This window comes from Pelobates fuscus, chromosome 5, assembly GCF_036172605.1.
Source record: "Pelobates fuscus isolate aPelFus1 chromosome 5, aPelFus1.pri, whole genome shotgun sequence".
Taxonomy (NCBI): Eukaryota; Metazoa; Chordata; class Amphibia; order Anura; family Pelobatidae; genus Pelobates; species Pelobates fuscus.
The window spans coordinates 5,373,962-5,399,770 of record NC_086321.1 but is presented as its reverse complement, the minus strand read 5'-3'; the positions used below and the strand labels follow the sequence as shown (position 1 = coordinate 5,399,770).

At 47.0% G+C, this 25,809-nt stretch overlaps 1 protein-coding gene across 1 annotated transcript in view; it reads right to left on the bottom strand.

Moving 5' to 3' along the window:
* Nucleotides 1–857: 857 nt before the first annotated feature.
* The window catches only part of LOC134612346 (B-cell differentiation antigen CD72-like), a 66,077-nt gene continuing 41,125 nt past the window's right edge, over nucleotides 858–25,809 (bottom strand). The window contains exons 5-9 of the mRNA XM_063456683.1: nucleotides 23,761–24,038; nucleotides 8,255–8,290; nucleotides 5,250–5,404; nucleotides 1,475–1,563; nucleotides 858–1,395 (exon numbers count right to left, since the gene is read on the bottom strand). Coding sequence (XP_063312753.1) covers nucleotides 1,212–1,395; nucleotides 1,475–1,563; nucleotides 5,250–5,404; nucleotides 8,255–8,290; nucleotides 23,761–24,038 — 742 coding nt within the window. The 3' untranslated portion in view covers nucleotides 858–1,211. The remainder of the gene's footprint in view (nucleotides 1,396–1,474; nucleotides 1,564–5,249; nucleotides 5,405–8,254; nucleotides 8,291–23,760; nucleotides 24,039–25,809) is intronic.

Genomic DNA, 25,809 nt, shown 5'->3' with positions numbered 1-25,809 from the left:
CAAAAAAAAAAAAAAGGGTCCCCCTCCCGGTTTTTAAACTAAAGGGGGGCCTATTTCCCCACCTCTGAGCGGTGCGTGGGGGCCCTAAATTAGAATAAGGGGGGGGAACTATTGCCCCCCCTACCCCCACCCCTGAGCGGTGGGTGGGGGCCCTAAAATAAAATAATGGGGGGGACCTATTGTCCTCCCCCCGGGCCCCCACCCCTGCGCGGTGGGTGAGGGCCCTAAATAAGAATAAGGGGAGGACCTAATGTCCTCCACCCTGGCACCCACCCCTGAGCGGTGGGTGGGGGCCCTAAATTAAAATGAGAGAGATTTACACTGGGAGCTGAACGGAGCTGCTGGGAGGTAAGTAACAGCTTGCTGTGGGTCCCCCAGGACCGCCAGGCTTATAATGGGCCCGGCGGTCCTGGTATGTATTATCGGCAATATCGGTATCTCTATTGGCTGATACCGATACTGCCGAAAATACCGAATATCGGTCGATAATATCGGTAAAACCGATAATCGGTCGATCCCTACTTTGAATCCTCACTTTAACGGATAGTCCTGTATCTGATGTATGTATGTATGTATACCAAGTACATTTTTGGGAAGGAAAGGCTTATCTATTAGATTACTCTGTTCCTTGTGGTTCCATAACTTGAATCTGCAATTTAGTTTCACTCAATACATTTTACATATATAATAATACATAAATGATAATCATTTTTCCCCGTTTCTTTGAGATTGGCCAAGCGCTGCGGAACATGTTGTGGATTTGTACGTACCAGTTATTGGTTTAAATATCTGTTCCCTCACACAGATCATGTTTGAAGTGGAGATAATGAATGTGCTAAAGAAAATACATTTTACTTTGTTTTTTATTGTATGAAGAACGAATCAGATACGCAGCAAATCTGTTAATCTTAATCAGACAATATTTAGGAAAATCAAGATTTTAGTAGATCCAAGCACCACAAACCCACCATTAACTTATATGAATTTTGAGCAGAATCCCTGAATGTTTGTGTTAAGCTTCATTCCATCACAGCTCGTATTGCTTCCCTTTAATAGGGAAGATGTGTAGATACTGTTTCTGTGTTGCATGTATGTTCTCATTTTAACTCAAAATGTTTGCTTTATCACAATACATCTTCCATCAACGTTTAAAAAGTTTGAACAGAATGTCTTATCGATAGTCACAAGGATCTAACATGTTTTTGTAGGACTCATGGAGAAGGCTTCTCTGCAATGACCTCCAACTTCTCTCCAAGACACTGCAGGGTGCTCTCCTTCGAAAAACACTGACCAATTGGTTTCTCGCAGATCCACGGAAGAGCTATACCACAATAAGATTCCTCCAGGTCTGGACTTGCTTTTACACATGCAAAGTTATTTTTAAAGTGTACTTGTCTGGAGAGAATAGAAAAAAAGAAATATAATTATAAATAAAAATAAAATAAAATGAGAATTCAAACAGATGGCCACTTACTGAATTGTATTGTCAGGCCATCTATACAGACTGTTGTCATCTTTGCTCAAACCAATCCAATAGCTCTGTCTAGACTGACGAATCCATTCCTAGAACCAATAAAAAGAGTGCTGTAAATGTTCGTTCATATGGTATCACATTTTGTTTTATAGACAGCCCTCTGCAAAGCGTAGTAACATACTTAATAAAAGTAAGACACTTTTAGCATTCCAGGCAGCAGAACATACAGGGAGTGCAGAATTATTAGGCAAGTTGTATTTTTGAGGATTAATTTTATTATTGAACAACAACCATGTTCTCAATGAACCCAAAAAACTCATTAATATCAAAGCTGAATATTTTTGGAAGTAGTTTTTAGTTTGTTTTTAGTTTTAGCTATTTTAGGGGGATATCTGTGTGTGCAGGTGACTATTACTGTGCATAATTATTAGGCAACTTAACAAAAAACAAATATATACCCATTTCAATTATTTATTTTTACCAGTGAAACCAATATAACATCTCAACATTCACAAATATACATTTCTGACATTCAAAAACAAAACAAAAACAAATCAGTGACCAATATAGCCACCTTTCTTTGCAAGGACACTCAAAAGCCTGCCATCCATGGATTCTGTCAGTGTTTTGATCTGTTCACCATCAACATTGCGTGCAGCAGCAACCACAGCCTCCCAGACACTGTTCAGAGAGGTGTACTGTTTTCCCTCCTTGTAAATCTCACATTTGATGATGGACCACAGGTTCTCAATGGGGTTCAGATCAGGTGAACAAGGAGGCCATGTCATTAGATTTTCTTCTTTTATACCCTTTCTTGCCAGCCACGCTGTGGAGTACTTGGACGCGTGTGATGGAGCATTGTCCTGCATGAAAATCATGTTTTTCTTGAAGGATGCAGACCTCTTCCTGTACCACTGCTTGAAGAAGGTGTCTTCCAGAAACTGGCAGTAGGACTGGGAGTTGAGCTTGACTCCATCCTCAACCCGAAAAGGCCCCATAAGCTCATCTTTGATGATACCAGCCCAAACCAGTACGCCACCTCCACCTTGCTGGCGTCTGAGTCGGATTGGAGCTCTCTGCCCTTTACCAATCCAGCCACGGGCCCATCAAGACTCACTCTCATTTCATCAGTCCATAAAACCTTAGAAAAATCAGTCTTGAGATATTTCTTGGCCCAGTTTTGACGTTTCAGCTTGTGTGTCTTGTTCAGTGGTGGTCGTCTTTCAGCCTCTTACCTTGGCCATGTCTCTGAGTATTGCACACCTTGTGCTTTTGGGCACTCCAGTGATGTTGCAGCTCTGAAATATGGCCAAACTGGTGGCAAGTGGCATCTTGGCAGCGGCACGCTTGACTTTTCTCAGTTCATGGACAGTTATTTTGCGCCTTGGTTTTTCCACACGCTTCTTGCGACCCTGTTGACTATTTTGAATGAAACGCTTGATTGTTCGATGATCACGCTTCAGAAGCTTTGCAATTTTAAGAGTGCTGCATCCCTCTGCAAGATATCTCACTATTTTTGACTTTTCTGAGCCTGTCAAGTCCTTCTTTTGACCCATTTTGCCAAAGGACAGGAAGTTGCCTAATAATTATGCACACCTGATATAGGGTGTTGATGTCATTAGACCACACCCCTTCTCATTACAGAGATGCACATCACCTAATATGCTTAATTGGTAGTAGGCTTTCAAGCCTATACAGCTTGGAGTAAGACAACATGCATAAAGAGGATGATGTGGTCAAAATACTCATTTGCCTAATAATTCTGCACTCCCTGCATAATATGTATGAGAGGAGCCCGATAACCTGGATGGTAGATGTGGCGGGACTGCCTAAACTGTGAATCTTGTTTTATGTGTGGATGTAACCTACTAGAATGTGTGTTCCCCCTCTTTCATATTCCTCTTTCTGCTAGTTTTGACCATAAAATCCTGCAATGTTCCATTTGACTGCCTGGGGGCGACCACCCGGCACTTCATTTAGCACGTTTACTTAGACCACAGACCAAAGGGAACGAGCGGCGCGTGCTTTCCCTGGGTGGCTGCCGGTTCGTACTACTGAAGTCCAACAGGGGGAGCATTCCTCTCCCGAACCATGCCGAACCACCCCAATACCCCAATTAGAACATTCACACCTCGCTAACGAGGTGTGAAAACCGCAGACCACAAGGGAACGAGCGGCGCTTGCTTCCCGTCACTGGTTCGTATTACCGAACGTCCAAAAGGGGGAGCATTCGTCTCCTGAACCGTGCCGGACCTTCCCAATACACCTTCACAAACAAGCGTTGCATGCTTCCCCTGGGTGGCCGCTGGTTCGTATCACCGAACGCCCACCAGGGTGAGCATTCGTCTCCCGAACCGGCCTATGTACACTGTCTTTGATCCCAGTGTCAGGGATCATCCTACCTGCTCCCAATGGAGCTATAATCCCTCATCCCTGTCCCTTACCTGGGAGCTACGCTCATGGCTGCCCAGGAGAGCACTCTCTCCAGTGAATACCTGCGTGGGGATATCCACCATAGAGAGGGACGACCGCCAGCAGAGAGTCCCTGGGGCTGTGAGTCAGTCTCATGGCTGCAGGGTTCCCGCTGGCCGCATGGAAGTCTGTGCCGACCAATGGGAGAGCCCATTCAAACTGGGTTCACGCCACTCTCCTGGTTGGTCGGCACGGGTAAAGCGAGGATTGGTCGCCGCAGGGAGCAAGCGACCAATCCGAGAAGGAGCGCTTGTTAAAACGGGGATTCGCGCCCTTCCATCTGATTGGGCGGCGAAAGCCCTCTCGTACCTTGGCGCTGATTGGAGCGAATAAGTTTTGCGCCTTTCTGCGGATTGCTGACATCGGGTTTCACGCCCTCTCTTCTGATTGGGCTACGAAACCCCTATCCTCCTCGAGCACCGATTGGTGCAGCAGAGTTTGAATTTGAATTCAGTTTGAAGTTTGAATTCACTGGACTAAACCAAGCAACACCACGGAACTGATTTCGGAGATGTACAGAGCCTTGAGCCCCAGACTTACGACGCTGATATCTCCGGCTCTGTACATCCGATCGCCCCGCTTTTTGCAGGGATCCCAGATGAGACCTGGGGCTGTTCATCCATATAAAATGTAACACCTGTACCCTCTTCCCGTCCCGGGGCGCCGAGCCCCAAAGTTCACCCTCCTGTTTTTAATGTGTACTAATGCGTGTCCCTGTGTCCTGTTAGTATCTCCCAGAGCGGGAGATGGTTCTGTTCCCTAGCCCCCTCCCGGATGTGTTTTGTGTTGGATTGGATGAGACACCCTGTGTGTCCAAATAAACATTGTCAACAATTGAATCCTGGAACTGTGTCCCGTCCGGTTACTGGGGAAATGGGTCTGACCTATCTTACGAACAGGGGATAACCAGCCAGGTTACCCAGGTCCCGCTACAGTAAAGATCTCTAGATTTTTTTTGCCAGCCTTTAGAATGGCAAATCACTATTGAATATGAAGTTCTAAAACATCTGGGAATCTACGTTTTGAGCACCACGGATATATACTTTACCACTTAATTGATATGCTTCTTGCGTGAAGCCATACGCCGTGTGAACACGGACATTCACAAAAAGCAATAATTACTTGTTATGGAGGAGACCTCAGAAAGAATACGAGGTCCATAGCACAAACCTGGCTTTACCATGGAAGCATTTGTCCTCAACCAGATGTTCACATTTATTATTCTTGGCTAATCAATGCTCTACACTCATATTATTATTCTCCACTAACACATGCTATTAAGGATATTTAATTAATATTTTACCTGTAACTGATCATCTTCCTCATCAATTTTGACAAGAGTGGCTGCTCTTCTTTCACAGTCCTCTCCACTGTTAATTCTGGCTTTTCTCTCCTGGGAGAAGAAGTAGCACCTATCGTTAATCTGTCTCCAGCCACTTGGACAGAAAGTGAATGGGTCTGTGGGAAACAAGGGTAAATCAATGAGAGTTATGAACAGTGGATATAGAGAATATCTACTCACGGAAGACATTATGTTTAATTCTATGCTTTAATACATTTAGATAACTGGATCAGGAGGGTGTCATAGGGATGGTCTCTATCAACAGAATAGTAAAAGATCATAAATGAGTTTCACAAGACAGGATGTGGAATTTAAAACTAATGTACCCATTTTACTGGGTATTTCACAATAGGTTTCACTGAGATATTTATCAGTATCGGGCTACTTAGGAGTCCATTGCCAGGTTCACTTGCTTGGCCTCACTGGGACTTGGTCCCTCCACGGCTGGTGTGTAACTATCAGGGGCCCAGGGTGCTAGAGAGCAGTATGGGGGACTGTAGCCCAAATATTTTTGCAGGGACTGGCAGAAGCAGTGATAGATATCCAGGGAAAATTATACTTTATCATATTCCCTGTAAATCTCTCGTACAGAAAATGTATCTTTTTTTTACGACATGCAAGTCTGCCTTTGTGTGTGAGTATGCATGCCTGTGTGTGCGCCTTTCTAGTCCTGGCTATGCCAGTGTCTATGTTTACCTGTCTGTATTTGTGTGCTTGCCTGTGTTTGCCTAGGACTGTCTGTGTGTGTCTGTGTGTCTAAACCTGCCTCTGTCTGTGTGTGCCTGTCTGGTATCTGTGTGGGTCTGTCTTTGTCCGTATGTGCCTGTGTATGCCTTTGTGCCTGTGAGCATCTGTGTAACAAACTGAGCATGATGAGAGTTGTTAAGAGGTGTAGTTTGGTGGAGAGTAGGAGTGAAGCTTTAGGAAATGGGTCACCAAATAATTTTGAGCTTAATTCCTGTGTGTTTTTAGAACCTAGCAACACCCTGCTCCATGGACTGTAATGAGAGGAATAATGGTAAAATTTATAAAAACTGAGAACTTTAACAGATTCGTGTAGAACAAATAAGAAATGTTAATGTAGGTTAGTGCTCAGGCAGATCATTCTCCTCGATATAATCTCTGTACTAGTGATTGATAGATAGGAATCTCAGCTGCCTGAATGCAAACAGAGCCAGATTCACATGTCAGGTGTCTGTAGAAATAAAAATCCATGTATTTCCTGGACATAGGAGATATCCGAGACTGTGCAGAAATAGCCTTGACAAAGGCCTTCGAAGGGACAGTCTGCAGAGTCTAGGATCTCTCCTATGTCCAGGAAATACATGGATTTCTATATGATGGATTGCCACCAAAGCTAATCAGGACTTTTTTCCAGGACAAACCACATTCCTTATGGTGAGATTCAACCAGTACCTTCTTCTTGGAGAGTTTTGTCTTTTTTGTCATATATTGGATGGACTCTGTACTTTTTTCCTTTACGTACGTAGGACTGCTTTTATCCTTTTTTTTTTACTTTTTTCCTTTTTTCTCTAATTTTTTCCCTTTATGTACATATTTTTCCATATACAAATATTAGCTCATCTTGTGCCCTTACAGAGAGAACACACAAAAAAGGGCAGTCTGTCAGGATTACTGTTTGATCCAGCACGTAGAACTGTATAGCACGGATGACAAATAAGTAACGTATTACCGGTCCTTAGAATGGCCGGATTTAACGTACATAGAATAGTCAAAATACTAGCCGGGGTCAGGGAACACTGAAAGGGACGCAGCGATGAGGAAAGCCAGGAGTCAGGATACCAGAATATAGAGAAGTCAATAAACAAAGCCAAAGTCAAAAACCAGGTAGAAAACTATAAACCGGAACGCGCTCTCGGACAACCACAAGGGAAACCACGACAGGGCACTGAGCAGGATGAGATTTGGGCCTAAATACTCCTCCTCTAGATCTGATAGGCTGTAACCGGCCTTTGACCCCAAAGTCAGTTACCAGGTTCCCATTTGCATAATTGCTGCTCAGCATTAACCCTTCTGTGGATTAGGTTGCTGCTCGGCACAACTTTTCCTGTGTGGACAGTAAATGTCATTAACCACATTTTTATAAGCGGATGAATACGTGACACACTCCAGATCCAAAATTCAGGCCGGCTTCCTTTTCATGAGACACAGCAACCCTTGATGATCACTTCAGCCTTGCTAGGTGTGATGGAAGCCCCTGGCTTATGGAATGGCTTGGAGGTCCAGACTATAGGCCCGACCCAAAGAAGTACCTATGGTTTATGGGTGGAGGGGTATGGATCCACTGGGTGCTTGCTCTAATCCTGTCAGGAATGCTGCCAGCTTACCTCCAGCTTTCTGTGTTGGGTCTGGCACTGCACGCTTACACACAGCATGCTTTTCTGTGCAACCAAATTCGGGTCTAAATTTGGAATTTGCAGACTATATACACTCACCTCCTCCATTCCTTTATGCCCTGCCGTTTCTGTTAGCTCAATAGCTCTAATTAAAAGTGAATTTCAAACTGGACACATTTTTAAAAATCTCCAAACCTGTTATGCTTACAGTTAAATTCTAAATTCATTTTCAAATATGTTGACTAAAGTGCGATTGGCTGCGTACCTGATGTGAAAAATCCAGCCAGCTCTGTATAGGGTCATTGAGACTGCAGAACATTCTTCACGCTATACAACAATGACCTGACTTTGCAATTAAGCGACCTGATTAATTCATGAAAGATTTAAAACTATTCCAAACGATTTGCCTGTTGGTGGTGCTATCGGCCAGCAGACAAATCATTAAAAACAATCAGCACTGTGAGCGTTAATGAAGTGGTAGCTGGTCAGCACATTAAAAAAGTAAAAATAAACAATGACAAATAAGACACCAATTTTACTATAAAGGAGGTTTTATAAAATGTTTAAAACCCAACGAATTTGCAGCAATTTCGGACCGACCTCACTTACCAATATGCACTCTGCCACTATCCTTACCAGCTTCACCTAGAATGAGAATAAAGCAGGGTTTAAGAGGATTAACACCTCACCTAATATATTAGATACAAGATATGTTTTTCTTAAAGGAACATTATAGAGTCAGGAACACAAACATTGTTAAAAACTACACTCCACCACTGGGTTTTGGAGGGGCCTGCTTGCCAGCCTCTTGCCCTGTGACTATGGCCCCTGGGATGTATTGCCCTCTAAAAGTTTTATTTGGGCATATTGGATTTTAAAACACTTTTTCTGCCCCTTTAAATCCATGGGAAAATGTGCCTCTTCCCCTCCCCCTTTTTCCTGTCCTATTGTTTCTCCAGCAGGGCGTTGTCCCAGGGACACTGCCAGACCAGTTTAAACTGGCTGCTTTGTCCCTCCCCAGCCCTTGCTATTGTTTAACCCCATGGCGGTCCAACTGTATTCGTGAGATCTGAGCGCTTTTCGGACATATTGAGCGCTCAGATCCAAGCTATCTGGGGATATGTTGGACATATAGGTTAAACATTGTATTATATGAGTTATGTATTTTTATGTGGTTTTTGACTTAGAGATATTTCCTGTACCTGGAGATAATTAAGTTACCACAGCCACTTAAGCCAATTATCTCCAGGATAATGAGAAGATAGACCGGCTGCACAGCCTAAATCTGTGGAACTATTTTGGGCAGGAAAGCCATGCTTGCGGTCGGTCAAATGTGACTTCCATAACACTTTTGAACCCCTGCTCTGATCTGGGTGATTTATGGATATGTTGTTCACCCAGATCAGGGCTATCCAGGGATGTAGGATTTGTGGGGATATGTTGTTGTTTTGGGGTGTTTCTGGACTTTGGGTAAACTTGGATATTTTCTGCCTGTGGTAATTGAGTTAGTCCATTGTGTTTGGTAATTGTATCACAGGCAGAGGGGAGGGTTTGTGTACATTAGCTGGGAGTGTCTAACTGTACAATACTGTGTTGATTGGCTGTTGTGACTGTGTCCTGTGGGTGGTAACCTTGTGGGGAAAACTGTATATAAGAAATGCCTGTGTGCTCATTAAACCAGCTCTACTTCACCCTCAATTTAGAGGCCTGTCTCTTATTGGGGGAAATCTGCTACAAGGGATTGCTATGCTCTTCATACTCCCTTGCTATAATCACTAAGCTCTTCTAAGAGCTTGTTCCTGTTCCTGCTTTGCTCTCTGGGGAAAGAGCGGTTCACCCACTGGAACCTGGAGCCTTGTCTTAGGTCCAGGGCGTTGGTAGAAGACGGTGAGACCCCAATCAAGCTGCGGCGGTTCGTGGGGTCTGCAGTGCTTATGGTGTCAAGTGGAGTGCTTGGAGCCCTCGGGAAGCACTAGGAGCATCCATTAACGGAGGTACCCATTTGGGGTGCCAGGTGATCCGTTACAAACATGTATTCTGAACCCTATAGTGTTAAAATCACCATCTAGCTCTTATTTGTATAGTCAAATCTTACCTTTATTCCTATCTGCTGCTCCGAGCTCCACCCCTGATCTGCCTGCTTGGCTGACATAATCAGAAGTGATAATCTGAACCAATCACAATACGTTCCCATAGGAATGCATTGAATTGTCAATTCTGATGATCTTCAAGCCAAGGAGGTGGGTCGGGGTGGAGCCAAATGCTGCCCTGGTCAATCAGCATCTCCTCATAGAGATACATTGAATCAGTGCATCTCTATGAGGAAAGTTCAGTGTCTCCATGCTGAGGGTGGAGAGACCAAATGTCAGTCACATTGTGCAGCACTGCCCCAGCAAGCACCTCCAGTAGCCATCTGATGTGTGGCCAGTAGAGTTATCACTAGGCTGTAGTGTAAACACTGCCTCTCTGAAAAAACAGTGTTTATTGCAAAAAGCCTGAAGGGAATGATTCTACTCACCAGAACAAATACATTAAGCTGTATACCGTACTTAACGCTGCCTGTCGTACATTAAGCTGTATACTATACATTACGCTGCCTGCTGTACATTACGCTGTATACTATACATTACGCTGCCTGCTGTACATTACGCTGTATGCTGTACATTAAGCTGTATACTGTACATTACGCTGCCTGCTGTACATTACGCTGTATACTATACATTACACTGCCTGCTGTACATTACGCTGTATACTATACATTACGCTGCCTGCCGTACATTAAGCTGTATACTATACATTACACTGCCTGCTGTACATTACGCTGTATACTATACATTACGCTGCCTGCCGTACATTAAGCTGTATACTATACATTACACTGCCTGCTGTACATTACGCTGCATGCTGTACATTAAGCTGCCTGTCGTACATTAAGCTGTATACTATACATTACACTGCCTGCTGTACATTATGCTGCATGCTGTACATTAAGCTGTATACTGTACATTACACTGCCTGCCGTACATTAAGCTGTATACTATACATTACACTGCCTGCTGTACATTACGCTGTATGCTGTACATTAAGCTGTATACTGTACATTACGCTGCCTGCTGTACATTACGCTGTATACTATACATTACGCTGCCTGCCGTACATTAAGCTGTATACTATACATTACACTGCCTGCTGTACATTACGCTGTATACTATACATTACGCTGCCTGCCGTACATTAAGCTGTATACTATACATTACACTGCCTGCTGTACATTACGCTGTATACTATACATTACGCTGCCTGCCGTACATTAAGCTGTATACTATACATTACACTGCCTGCTGTACATTACGCTGCATGCTGTACATTAAGCTGCCTGTCGTACATTAAGCTGTATACTATACATTACACTGCCTGCTGTACATTACGCTGTATACTATACATTACGCTGCCTGCCGTACATTAAGCTGTATACTATACATTACACTGCCTGCTGTACATTACGCTGTATACTATACATTACGCTGCCTGCCGTACATTAAGCTGTATACTATACATTACACTGCCTGCTGTACATTACGCTGCATGCTGTACATTAAGCTGCCTGTCGTACATTAAGCTGTATACTATACATTACACTGCCTGCTGTACATTATGCTGCATGCTGTACATTAAGCTGTATACCGTACTTAACGCTGCCTGCCGTACATTAAGCTGTATACTATACATTACACTGCCTGCTGTACATTACGCTGTATACTATACATTACGCTGCCTGCCGTACATTAAGCTGTATACTATACATTACACTGCCTGCTGTACATTACGCTGCATGCTGTACATTAAGCTGCCTGTCGTACATTAAGCTGTATACTATACATTACGCTGCCTGCCGTACATTAAGCTGTATACTATACATTACACTGCCTGCTGTACATTACGCTGCATGCTGTACATTACACTGCCTGCCGTACATTAAGCTGTATACTATACATTACGCTGCATGCTGTACATTAAGCTGTATACTGTACATTACACTGCCTGCCAGGGCTGCCATCAGAAATTTTGGGGCCCCTGACAAAGCACAAGGTCTGGGCCCCCCCCCTCCCTCCCGGGCCCGCCCATGCCCTACCTAGTCCGCTGACAATGATGCAGGACTGAATGTGGTGTGTATGGTGGAAGTAAATTAGAATGTGTGTAATGGATGTAGTGTTTGTGTGTATTAGATACTGTTTGTGCAGTGAATGCAGAGTGTGTGTTTGTGTAGCGGATGCAGTGTCTATAGTGAACATAGAGTGTGTTTGAGTAGTGGATGTAGTGAGTGTTTGTGTAGTGGATGTAGTGTTTGTATGTACTATATGAAATGTGTTTAGTGGATGCAGTGTCTGTAGTGGATGTAGTGTGTGTATTAGACGCAGTGTCTGTGTATAGTGAATGCAGAGTGTTTCAATTTATGGTGGATGTAGTGTGTGTACTGTGAATACAGGATGTTTGTGTAGTGGATGCTGTGTGTACAGTTAATGCAGAGTGTATGTTAGTGTAGTGAATGCAGAGTGTGTGTCAGTATAGTGAATCCAGAGTGTGTGCATAGTTTAGTGAATGCAGAGTGTGTGTTAGTGTGTAATAAATGCAGAGTGTGTGTTAGGGTGTAATAAATGCAGAGTTTGTGTTAGGGTGTAATAAATGCAGAGTGTGTGTTAGGGTGTAATAAATGCAGAGTGTGTGTTAGGGTGTAGTGAATGCAGAGTGTGTCAGTGTAATGAATGTAGTGTGTGTTAATGTGTAGCGGATGCAGAGTGTGTGTTAATGTGTAGCGGATGCAGAGTGTGTGTTAGTGTAGTGAATGCAGAATGTTAATGTGTAGTGAATGCAGAGAGTGTGTTAGTGTGTAGCGGATGCAGAGTGTGTGTTAGTGTAGTGAATGCAGAGTGTGTGTCAGTATAGTGGATGCAGTGAGTGTGTTAGTGTGTAGTGTATGCAGAGTGCATGTTGTATTAGTGAATGCAGTGTGTGTATTGTATTAGTGTATGCAGTGTGTGCGTGTTAGTGTATGCAGTGTGTGTGTTGTATTCGTGTATGCAGTGTGTGTTGTGTCAGTGTTTGCAGAGTGTGTGTTGTGTCAGTGTTTGCAGAGTGTGTGTTGTGTCAGTGTTTGCAGAGTGTGTCTTGTGTCAGTGTATGCAGAGTGTGTTGTGTCAGTGTATGCAGAGTGTGTTGTGTCAGTGTATGCAGAGTGTGTTGTATTAGTGTATGCAGTGTGTGTTGTGTTAGTGTATGCAGAGTGTGTGTTGTGTCAGTGTATGCAGTGTGTGTGTTGTGTCAGTGTATGCAGTGTGTGTGTGTGCAGGGCCGTCTTTAATAACGACTGGACCGTTGGGCCCCCTGGGCCCTGCCGCCGTCGCCCCTCACTCCCTGGTATGCAATCACGGCATCCATCCCAATGCAGTGGCGGCATTAAATAGAATGAATTTTTTTGGGACACCCAATTGCAAGATTGGACTAAAGGTAGAACCCCATCTGTCGTGCAACTCTAACAATGCTTTGACAGGTGGGGCTCTACCAATTTCCCATGCTTGCAGGGTTGTATTTAGCACTGTTTTGTGTGTTTGAATGTAAGCATGTGTTTGTATGAAGTATGTTTGTGTTAATGTGTTTGTATGTGGTACTGGAGTTTGAATGCAAGTGTGCATTTATGTGTAGTGTTTGTTTTTGAATGTAGGAGTGTGCTTGTATGTAGTGTTGAAGTTTGAATGGAGGGGTGTATTTGTATATAAAGCTGCGGCTCAGATGCACAGGTACATACTCTGACACACAAGCAGATACACAGATACATACACTGACTACATACAGATAAGCAGGCACATACACTGACAGACATACTGACACACAGGTACATATATTGACACACACAGACACATACACTGGTAGACGTACTGACAAACACACACAGGCTTATATACAGACATACTGACACACACACTGATCAACATACTGACACACATACACTGACAGAAATACTGACACCCACACACAGGCACATACACTGACCGAGATACTGACACACACAGACACACACACACACACACTGACAGACACACTGACACCCATATACACTGAGAAATACTGACACACATCCAGGCACATATACTGACACACACAGACACATACAGAGACTGACACATGCATGCACATGCACTGACAGACATACTGACACACACACATAGACATACTGACACACACACAAATATTTTGACACACAGACAGACCTACTGACACACACAGATATATTGACACACAGACAAAAAGACATACTGACACACAGACATACTGACACACATGTAAAATGTACATTTTTAAACCCACCCTCCAGTTTCCTACCTTTTGCTGGAGGGTGGATTCCCTGGGGTCCAGTGTGGTGCCTGAGGATGATGGGAGTGAGGATCCCCCATCCTCACTCCCTCCCAGCCGGCTGCCGGAAAGCAAGGGGCCCGGTCATGGGGGGAAAGAGCGCCCGACCGGGCCCCTGCTGATACAAGCCCTCCGGGTGGCCCTAAGTGCATGGGCCACCCGGTGGGACTCAGAGGACGGGGGAAACATTTTTACATATTTTTTTTTTTTTGAAATCTAATTACGTTTCTCCCCCCTCCCTGCTTACCTTGTCCAGGGAGGGGGAGATTCCATGATCCCTGGTGGTCCGGTGGGGGGGCCCCCGGCTCCCCTTTACCGCAGAGGGGGCCCAGGCAGCACACAGCTTCTCTTCTCTCCTCTGTTCCAATAACTCTCGCGAGACCCGCGGAGCGTTGCCATGGCAACCGGGTCTCGCGAGAGTTATTACAAGAGAGGAGAAGCTGTGTGCTGCCTGGGCCCCCTCTGCGGTAACAGGGAGCCGGGGGCCCGCGGCTGCACACATAGATAGCAATATTCGCTATCTATGTGTGCAGGGAGGGAAAGTGGGGCCCGGGACTGCCAGAGCAGTCCGGGGCCCCCAGGGCCGCCGGGCCCGTGACAACCGTCATGGTTGTCACCCCCTGATGGCGGCCCTGCTGCCTGCTGTACATTATGCTGCATGCTGTACATTAAGCTGTATACCGTACTTAACGCTGCCTGCTGTACATTACGCTGTATACTATACATTACGCTGCCTGCCGTACATTAAGCTGTATACTATACATTACACTGCCTGCTGTACATTACGCTGCCTGCTGTACATTAAGCTGTATACTATACATTACGCTGCCTGCCGTACATTACGCTGTATACTATACATTACACTGCCTGCTGTACATTAAGCTGTATACTATACATTACGCTGCCTGCCGTACATTACGCTGTATACTATACATTACACTGCCTGCTGTACATTACGCTGCATGCTGTACATTAAGCTGTATACCGTACTTAACGCTGCCTGCTGTACATTACGCTGTATACTATACATTACGCTGCCTGCCGTACATTAAGCTGTATACTATACATTACACTGCCTGCTGTACATTACGCTGCCTGCTGTACATTACGCTGTATACTATACATTACGCTGCCTGCCGTACATTAAGCTGTATACTATACATTACACTGCCTGCTGTACATTACGCTGTATACTATACATTACGCTGCCTGCCGTACATTAAGCTGTATACTATACATTACACTGCCTGCTGTACATTACGCTGTATACTATACATTACACTGCCTGCTGTACATTACGCTGTATACTATACATTACACTGCCTGCTGTACATTACGCTGCATGCTGTACATTAAGCTGTATACCGTACTTAACGCTGCCTGCTGTACATTACGCTGTATACTATACATTACGCTGCCTGCCGTACATTAAGCTGTATACTATACATTACACTGCCTGCTGTACATTACGCTGCCTGCTGTACATTACGCTGTATACTATACATTACGCTGCCTGCCGTACATTAAGCTGTATACTATACATTACACTGCCTGCTGTACATTACGCTGTATACTATACATTACGCTGCCTGCCGTACATTAAGCTGTATACTATACATTACACTGCCTGCTGTACATTACGCTGTATACTATACATTACGCTGCCTGCCGTACATTAAGCTGTATACTATACATTACACTGCCTGCTGTACATTACGCTGCATGCTGTACATTAAGCTGCCTGTCGTACATTAAGCTGTATACTATACATTACACTGCCTGCTGTACATTACGCTGTATACTATACATTACGCTGCCTGCCGTACATTAAGCTGTATACTATACATTACACTGCCTGCTGTACATTACGCTGTATACTATACATTACGCTGCCTGCCGTACATTAAGCTGTATACTATACATTACACTGCCTGCTGTACATTACGCTGCATGCTGTACATTAAGCTGTATACCGTACTTAACGCTGCCTGCTGTACATTACGCTGTATACTATACATTACGCTGCCTGCCGTACATTAAGCTGTATACTATACATTACACTGCCTGCTGTACATTACGCTGTATACTATACATTACGCTGCCTGCCGTACATTAAGCTGTATACTATACATTACACTGCCTGCTGTACATTACGCTGTATACTATACATTACGCTGCCTGCCGTACATTAAGCTGTATACTATACATTACACTGCCTGCTGTACATTACGCTGCATGCTGTACATTAAGCTGCCTGTCGTACATTAAGCTGTATACTATACATTACACTGCCTGCTGTACATTACGCTGTATACTATACATTACGCTGCCTGCCGTACATTAAGCTGTATACTATACATTACACTGCCTGCTGTACATTACGCTGTATACTATACATTACGCTGCCTGCCGTACATTAAGCTGTATACTATACATTACACTGCCTGCTGTACATTACGCTGCATGCTGTACATTTAGCTGCCTGTCGTACATTAAGCTGTATACTATACATTACACTGCCTGCTGTACATTATGCTGCATGCTGTACATTAAGCTGTATACTGTACATTACACTGCCTGCCGTACATTAAGCTGTATACTATACATTACACTGCCTGCTGTACATTACGCTGCATGCTGTACATTAAGCTGTATACCGTACTTAACGCTGCCTGTCGTACATTAAGCTGTATACTATACATTACACTGCCTGCTGTACATTACGCTGTATACTATACATTACGCTGCCTGCCGTACATTAAGCTGTATACTATACATTACACTGCCTGCTGTACATTACGCTGCATGCTGTACATTAAGCTGCCTGTCGTACATTAAGCTGTATACTATACATTACACTGCCTGCTGTACATTATGCTGCATGCTGTACATTAAGCTGTATACCGTACTTAACGCTGCCTGCCGTACATTAAGCTGTATACTATACATTACACTGCCTGTCGTACATTAAGCTGTATACTATACATTACGCTGCCTGCCGTACATTAAGCTGTATACTATACATTACACTGCCTGCTGTACATTACGCTGCATGCTGTACATTAAGCTGCCTGTCGTACATTAAGCTGTATACTATACATTACGCTGCCTGCCGTACATTAAGCTGTATACTATACATTACACTGCCTGCTGTACATTACGCTGTATACTATACATTACGCTGCATGCTGTACATTAAGCTGTATACTGTACATTACACTGCCTGCTGTACATTACGCTGCATGCTGTACATTAAGCTGTATACTGAAGCCCATGGATCAGCGCAGTCAGGGGAATGGGCCTTGACAGAGCCAAGGAGTAGGCAGGTGGAGCTATAGATTCGGGGGTGGGGTTTAGGGTGGAGCATGCAAAAGGGTGTGGAAAAGTGCGAGTATATTAAGCGGCCATTTTAGCAAACGGCCATTTTAATTCAGAATCCGCACTTACCTGTTAATTGTTTTTGGCAGGCTGTGTGGTTTCTTTTCTTCTGCTTTTCAGATGGCTTCGCTTGAAGAGATTTTGGACGGTGTGAGAGCAGCAGTGAGAGACAGGGGGATGGCATGGCTGCAGCAGCAACTGGCGGTTCCTGGGACCAGCGGTAACCCCCCAGCGGCTGTGGAGAGGCGTTCGGTGCGGAGGGCGAGACCGCCCCAGCGGCTGAGCCCGGGCGTGATGCCCGCAGCGCGTCGGAGACGGAGTCCTTCCAGGGAGGCAAGCGGATCATCGGTTGGGGAAGCAGGCCGGTCGGAGCCAACGCAAACGCCGCCGGCCCCGTCTGTACGACGTGGCGCCGGTAAGGCAAGGGCGGTGATTAGGCCTGGCATGGTGTCGCGGCCTACCACGAGGAGCGCTGCTCGCAGGTCGGCGGGCGGCAAGGCGGCAAAGTTAGCGACGGCCTCCGAGGAGACCGGGACCGCAGAGGATGTCGGAGGTGCGGATGGAGCCCAGAGACATCCCGGTGAGTCTGCCGCCGGTTTAAATACCGGGCGGCAAGGAAAGGCACTGGGGATTGGGAAGGACGGGCTGACGCCATCTCAGAGGGCAGTGAGGGATTCCAGTGGAGGGGGACTGGATCATGCGGGCGAGGCAAGGCCCAGGCAAGGCAGCGGGGGGACGGCAGGACAGGTCACCCAGCTAGGGCAGCAGGAACAAGTCAGGGCGACAGCGGAAGGGGCTTCCGTTTGTCAGGGCCAGCGCAGCGCTTCCCCAGTGGACAGGGGAGCGGACAGTGAGAGATCGTCCCAGGGGTATGACACACACTCTGACAGCGGGGTTAGGAGTGTACGGGAGGGCCATAAATGTTGCTCCCGGGGTCGGCATGATTACAGAGACAACCCTAGGCCTGCGGATTACAAGAGGCGGCGCGGGGCAGGCGCCAGGCAAAAACGGACAGGGTGTGTCCGGGAGAGGAGCTCGTCTACTGACGGGTGCAGTAGGCGGGGATCAGTCTGCAGAGCCAGGGGGAGAAGGGAACGGCGCAGCGAGTCTGGGTCATCCAACGGGAGCACCCAAGGACGGCCGGATAGTTCTTACGGCCCAGAGGGCCTGGCTACTAGGCGGGAGAGGCGCAGGGTTGATGACAGGGAACGTAAGGAGGAAGGGCGGGTAGATGGGCACTCGAACAGACTACCCAGGTGTTCTTCTCCCTACAGGTCACGGAGCGGTACACCTACGGTCTCACGGCGGGATCTGGCGGAAGGGAGTCGGCGTCAATTGGACACCCCGGGGCCGCACGCGGCGGAGGGAAGGAAAACGACCCCGCGGCCTTCCGCGGCCGGAGGCTCTGGCGGTGAGTTGCCTGTTACATCACATTCTGATTCCATGTTAACTTGCCTCAAATCATTGTTAGATTCATGGGGCGGTGGGGAGGGGGCTTCACCGCAATTTTCAAGGGTATGGGTTCCGGAAGTAGGTTCCGGGACGTCGGGTCAGGCGAAAGGGGCGGTGAGTGGTGTCTCCGGACGGAGCACGCCCGAACCGGGTGAGAGGACAGGCTTGAGTTCGGTAGGAGGAGGGGAGGTTTCTGATGCGGCGCGGCAGAATGTACATGTCTCTTTCGCGGGCCCCTTGGGATGTCACCTGAAGTCTGAGGTGAAGGACAGGATTTGGAAAGGTGAGTTTGTGGAGGTTTTTTCTCTCCTTCCTCTGGAAGAGTTCCTTGATCTAAAGGATGAGGATAAAAAGGATGCGAAGAAGGAGGAGGAAGAGAAAAAACGTAGGTATCGGAAGATACCCAAGACGTTTGCGAACTGGTTGCGGGCTTTTTGCATACTGGCCAGCGTCATCGGGGAAAAGTTTCCCGATCGCTGTTCGCAACTCTTTTGCTACTTGGACGGGATAGGGGACGCTTACCGGACGTATGGGGGGATTGCTTGGTGGAAATACGATGAGCAGTTCCGCCAACGTTTAGCAGCGAACCCGAGCATGAGATGGGATCAGATGGATCTGCCCCTGTGGATGCGGCTCATGATGGCGCAGAAGGCTGCGCCCTTTCACGGGGCGGCCGGTGCAGCACCTGGAGGAGCGGCGCCGGCCAGACAAAAGAAGGGTTTCTGCTGGCTTTTCAACGAAGGCCAATGTAAATGGGGATCGTCGTGCAGATTCAAACACGAGTGTTCCGGTTGCGGCGGTACACATGGAGTCAATAGGTGCTCCAAGAGAGGCAAATCGTCTAGCGGGGGAGGTCCCAGTGGCGCCACGGCCCCTGCCGCTGCCACTGGGGGCAACTCCGGTGAAGGTAGGCGAGATGCTGCCGTGGCTAAAGCGCTACGCTAATCGGGCTGACGCGGAATTTTTGTGGAAAGGATTCACGGAGGGGTTTAGGATACCGTTTAAAGGGAAGGGGTCAGGGGCTTTATGTTTGAATTTACGATCCGTTCGGGATCACCCAGGGGTGGTGCGGGACAAATTGATGTCGGAGGTACGGCTTGGCAGGATGGCGGGACCCTATGCGGTCCCACCTTTGCCGAACTTGAGGGTGTCTCCGTTGGGGGTGGTCCCCAAGAAGGAACCAGGCAAATTTCGGTTGATACACCATTTGTCTTACCCAAAAGGGGCGTCTGTTAACGACGACATTGACGCGGCCCTAAGCTCGGTGTCATACGCGTCATTCGATCAAGCGGTTGAGTTGGTGAGGAGAGCGGGGCCGGGTGCGTTGATGGCGAAGGTGGACGTGGAGGCGGCTTTCAGGTTGCTTCCTATTCACCCGACATGTCACCACTTATTGGGTTGTTTCTTTGACGAGGGTTTTTTCGTGGATTTGTGTTTGCCCATGGGCTGCTCTATTTCTTGCTCATACTTTGAAAAGTTCAGCTCTTTCTTTGAATGGGTGGTGCGTCTGGAGTCGGCTGGGGGTGCAGAAGTGCACTATCTGGACGATTTTTTGTGCGTGGGTCCGGCAGGGTCCGATCGTTGTGGGCGAGTACTAGGGGTGTTGCAATGGGTGGCGCAGGTCTTTGGGATCCCGTTGGCGGCTGAGAAGACGGTGGGCCCGACGGTATGCTTGAGCTTCCTAGGGCTGGAAATAGATTTGGTGAAGGGGGAATGTAGGTTACCTGCGGATAAATTGACAGCGCTCCGCCAGCGGGTGACGGTAGTCAGGGGTTCGAAGAAGGTGACCTTGAGGCAGTTACAGTCCCTGCTGGGGAGCTTGAACTTTGCTTGTAAAGTGATCCCTATGGGGAGGGTTTTTTGCAGGCAGTTGGCTCGAGCTACCTGCGGGGCGCGTTTGCCAGGTCATTATATCAGAGTCTCCGCTGCGATGAAGGCGGATCTGGATGTTTGGTTGTGTTTCTTACAGGAGTTCAATGGTCGGGTGTATTTTAGGGAAGAGGCGACGTCTTCAGACGCGATAGGCTTATATACGGAGCGTAGGTTTCGGGGCCTACTTGGCAGGGAGATGGTGCGCGGAAGAGTGGCCAGAGGCGTGGAAGGAAAGCGCCTTGATCAGGAACCTGGCCTTCCTTGAGCTCTTTCCTGTGGTAGTGGCGGTATCTTTATGGGGCGAAGAGCTCGCGAACAGGAAGGTGATCTTTCATTCTGATAACATGGCAGTGGTGCAGGCAATTAATAATATCTCGGCCTCTTCGCTGCCTGTGGTACGGTTGTTGAGGCGTTTGGTGCTGCTGTGCATGTCTTGGAATATTGTGTTTAGGGCGAAACACGTCCCGGGATTGTCGAATGTTATCGCTGACGCCTTATCTCGTTCACAGTGGGAACGTTTTCGGGCAGCGGCGCCGGGAGCTCAGGAGACAGGTCAGTCATGCCCGGCGGAGATGTGGCGGCTCGGGACGTCTTGCTTGGGGGCTTTGTAAGAAGTTCCCTGGCGCCCGGGACGTGGACAGCGTACACCAAGGTATGGTATGAATGGGAGGAGATGATGGGGCAGTCTGGAGGGGCGAATTCGCCGGCAGGTAGGTTGGACACGCTCTTATGGTTATTGTGTCGGTTATTCGCGGGAGGGGCTTCTCCCGCGAAGGTGGACCGTTACATGTCAGCTTTAGCATTTTGGTTTAAATTCATGGGTAAAGAGGATATTACAAAAACTTTTTTGGTGAAGCAGGTGTTGAAAGGCTTTCGTAAAGGTCGTAGGTCTGTAGACTCGAGACGGCCTGTGTCGTTTAACATTCTACATGGCCTGACTGACAGGCTGCATGACGTTTGTACATCTACGTTTGAAGTGCTCTTGTTTACCGTAGCTTTTGTTTGGGCGTTTTTTGGGGCGTTCCGCATCGGCGAACTGGTCAGTTCTAATAAGTCCGGGGCGAACGGGATCCGGTTCGAGGATGTGGTGCTGGGGCAGGACAAAGTCGAGATACGCCTGAGGTGCTCCAAGACGGATGTCTTTGGGAGAGGTAAGACGATAAGTTTGTTTGCGTTGCCGGGGTCGGTAGTCTGCCCAGTAGCGTGTGGGCACAAATACTTGGGCGTGCGCCCTCAAAGCTCGGGGTGCTTCCTCGTTCACGAGGATGGTCTTGCGCTGTCGCGCTTCCAATTTGTCAGGGTATTTCGCATGGGGCTGCAACAGTTGGGTTTGCATCCCATGCAATTTGGGACTCATTCATTTCGCATAGGGGCTGCAACGGAAGCAGCGCGGCTCGGACTCGGGGATGATCGGATTAAACAGATAGGTCGGTGGGAGTCCGCGCGTTTTAGGACTTATGTACGAACAGATAAGTTGGTTTGAAGGGGGTGTCTGGTTGGGTTTGAGTTGTGGTGTCGATGCTCTGCTAGTTTATAACTTGTGTTTCTTTCCAGGTCGGGTTGTATGGTTGGTGGGTCACTCCTACGTTTATTGGGCGCAGAAGAGGGCCGCAGTTCGGAGGAATGGAGCACAACTGGGCTTTCTTCAGGACACTGTACAGTTACAATGGTTTGGTTTTCGTGGTTTCAGCTGGCAGAGCATTAGCGGAGTGATTTTTGGTAAATTGTTGGAAGGAAATCCCCCGGACGTAATACTGATACATGGTGGGGGTAACGATTTGGGGCTTATCCCTCAGAGGGAGCTAATTAGGAGAATGAAGCGGGATTTGGATCGCCTCCGGGAGCGGGTGCCGGGAGTGGTTATAGTGTGGTCTGAGATGGTTCCTAGATTTAATTGGAGACACGCCAGGGACACAGCGGCGGTGTCGAGATGTCGGGGGAAGGTTAATAAGGCCATGTCAGTTTTCGTTAGGAGGTCAGGCGGGGTCCCGGTAAGGCATTGGGAGCTAGAGGGTATGTTACCTGGGTATTATCGTAAGGATGGGGTGCACCTTTCGGAGGTAGGTTGTGACTTGCTAAACCTCGGTTTTCAGGAAGGGATCTCCCGGGCCCTATTTCTGTGTGGTGGGGGGCGCTCGAGACATTAAGGGATCAAGTCTCGGGCTGTGGCGGGATAGGGCTAGGGTAATTGGGATGGAAGTGGATTAGCAAGTGGCTAGGCTAAGCTTAAGTTGAATTAGGCCAGAGTTGGAAGTGGTCTGTTGGTTCGAGCTCATCGGTGGCTCCGAACCTGGTGGTGTAGGGGTGTCTCGGTACACCCCTACAGTTAATAAAGTTACAATTATGGGGCCTCTTTGGTAGGCCGTGTGTTATATATTTATGTGTTATTTATATTGTTATATATTGTTTATGGTATGGGGTCATTGTCTGGGTTAATGCTGTACGGATGGGGGTGGGGGTAAATTAATTTATTTGGCAATGACCCCAATTTGTTATCTTGTTTATGGAAAAATTTAAATAAAGCTGTGGACTTTTATTTTCCAACAGAAAATTGGTGTCTGTGTTTATTGGTGGGTTATGGGGAAGAAAATGCCACAAGCCGAATAACGACTGTGCGCATGTCATGTACATTACACTGCCTGCTGTACATTACGCTGCATGCTGTACATTAAGCTGTATACTATACATTACGCTGCATGCTGTACATTAAGCTGTATACTATACATTACACTGCCTGCCGTACATTAAGCTGCAGTTGTGTCCAGGGGACTATAGTTTCCCTTTAAAATGCAACAAACCAAATCTAACACAACCAGCCATAAACTGACATCAAGTTATTTAATGTGTAGTGTTAAGCGCTCACGTGGAGTTTGGGCCTCTATGAACATTTACATTTATACCTTTCCATGTTTGCTTTCATGGCACACTTGGTGATTTCTCTACCCTAGTATGTACCCTGTACGCTCACTAAACCTGGAAGCAGGTAGCTTTCTCTCCACACTTACAGTTAGAAGTAACACAGGTCTGAGCCTCCTTCCACTTATTGTTGAGGGAATTAAAGTTGGTCCTCGTTGTCTCTTCTTTTTTCTGAATATTTTGCAGGTTCTTGGAGGTTTGTTGCAGGCGGGTTTTTTCCTTAGACAGATCTAACATATTCCTGTTCAGTCTGTTCTCAGTATCCTTTAATTTATTCTGTGTAGTCTGGAGAGTAAAACGCGTCTGGCTGAGATCCTGATCCAATAATTGTTTCTGATTAATTGTAACCATGAGATTTTCTTCACATCTGGGGTTATTTCAAATAAATCAAAGACTGTGTCAATGCATCTGTAGAATCTAACAGCCAGGGAATCATGCAGTGCATTGTATCAATATTTATAATGTCACCTGGGGCCAGAAACTTAAGCTAACTCCCATAACTCCAGCCAAACCCCAACTTCCAATTCTAACTCCCATAACTCCAGCCAAACCCCAACTTCCAATTCTAACTCCCATAACTCCAGCCAAACCCCAAATTCCATTTCTAACTCCCATAACTCCAGCCAAACCCCAAATTCCCATTCGAACTCCCATAACTCCAGCCAATCCCCAAATTCCCATTCGAACTCCCATAACTCCAGCCAAACCCCAATTTCCATTTCTAACTCCCATAACTCCAGCCAAACCCCAAATTCCAATTCTAACTCCCATAACTCTAGCCAAACCCTAACCCCTAACTCTCATAACCCAGCCTAACCTTAACTTTCAACTATAAATTCCACAACTCCAGCCTAAACATAACTCAACAGAAAAACCAACAGATCCTAACTAATAGGACCAGGCAGGAATGAAAATTAAAATTATTTGAAAAACAAAACAAAAAGCAAAACACCTTTACTATTGGTTAACTCATGGGCAAATACTTAACACGAATACATGTCATAATGAATTAAAAGTAATTATGTGAAAACGTATCGGGTATGTAACACTGATCTGGTGATCCGCCTTTAGGAGCAGAGGACGTTTTATGAAAAGTGGTGGGGGCCCCATTTTTATTTATGGCCCCCACCCACCGCTCAGGGGTGGGGGCGGGGGGAAAGGACAGTAGGTCCCCCCCCCTTATTGTTATTTAGAGCCCCCACCTGCTGCGCAGGATTGGGGGCCGGGGGGAGGACATTAGGTCCCCCCCCTTATTGTTATTTAGGGCCCCCACCCGCCGCGCAGGGTTGGGGGCCGGGGGGGAGAACATTAGGTCCCCCCCTTATTGTTATTTAGGGCCCCCACCTGCCGCGCAGGGGTGGGGGCCGGGGGGAGGACAGTAGGTCCCCCCCTAACATTCTCATTTATGGCCCCCACTCACCGCTCAGGGGTGAGGGCCAGGAGGGAGGACATTAGGTCCCCCTAAATAGTTTTTAGGGCCCCCCACCCACCACTCAGTGGTGGGGGCCGGGAGGGAGGACAGTAGGCCCCCCCTTATTGTTATTTAGGGCCCCCACCCACCGCTCAGGGGTGAGGGCCAGGAGGGAGGACATTAGGTCCCCCCTAAATAGTTTTTAGGGCCCCCCACCCACCACTCAGTGGTGGGGGCTGGGAGGGAGGACAGTAGGCCCCCCTTATTGTTATTTAGGGCCCCCACCCGCCGCTCAGGGGTGGGGGCCGGGGGGGAGGACAGTAGGTCCCCCCCTCCACATTCTTCTTTAGGGCCCCCACCCGTCGCACAGGGGTGGGGGCAATAGTTTTTTTTGTTTTTGTTTTTTTGTGTTTTTTTTTTTTACAGTGAGCAGTAGCTGGCTGCTCACTGTTTACTAGACACGCCCCTACTCGCGGTATAGTGAGTAGGGAATGAATTTACTAATACCAAGTAATCTTTCCTTAGCATTAGTAAATGTGGCTGAAAGAACAATTTAGGTCTTTCAGCCTTTTGGTAGATAACTCCCTAACCCCGTTGGAATTAGGGAGTTATCTACTAAACGGCTGCTTATTTTATGTTATTTTTAAGTGATTTCCCTATCCACATTTGTTTGCAGGGCACTTGTCCTAGCCTTACCCCCCATTTTACTTCCTTTTGCAGCTCTCTA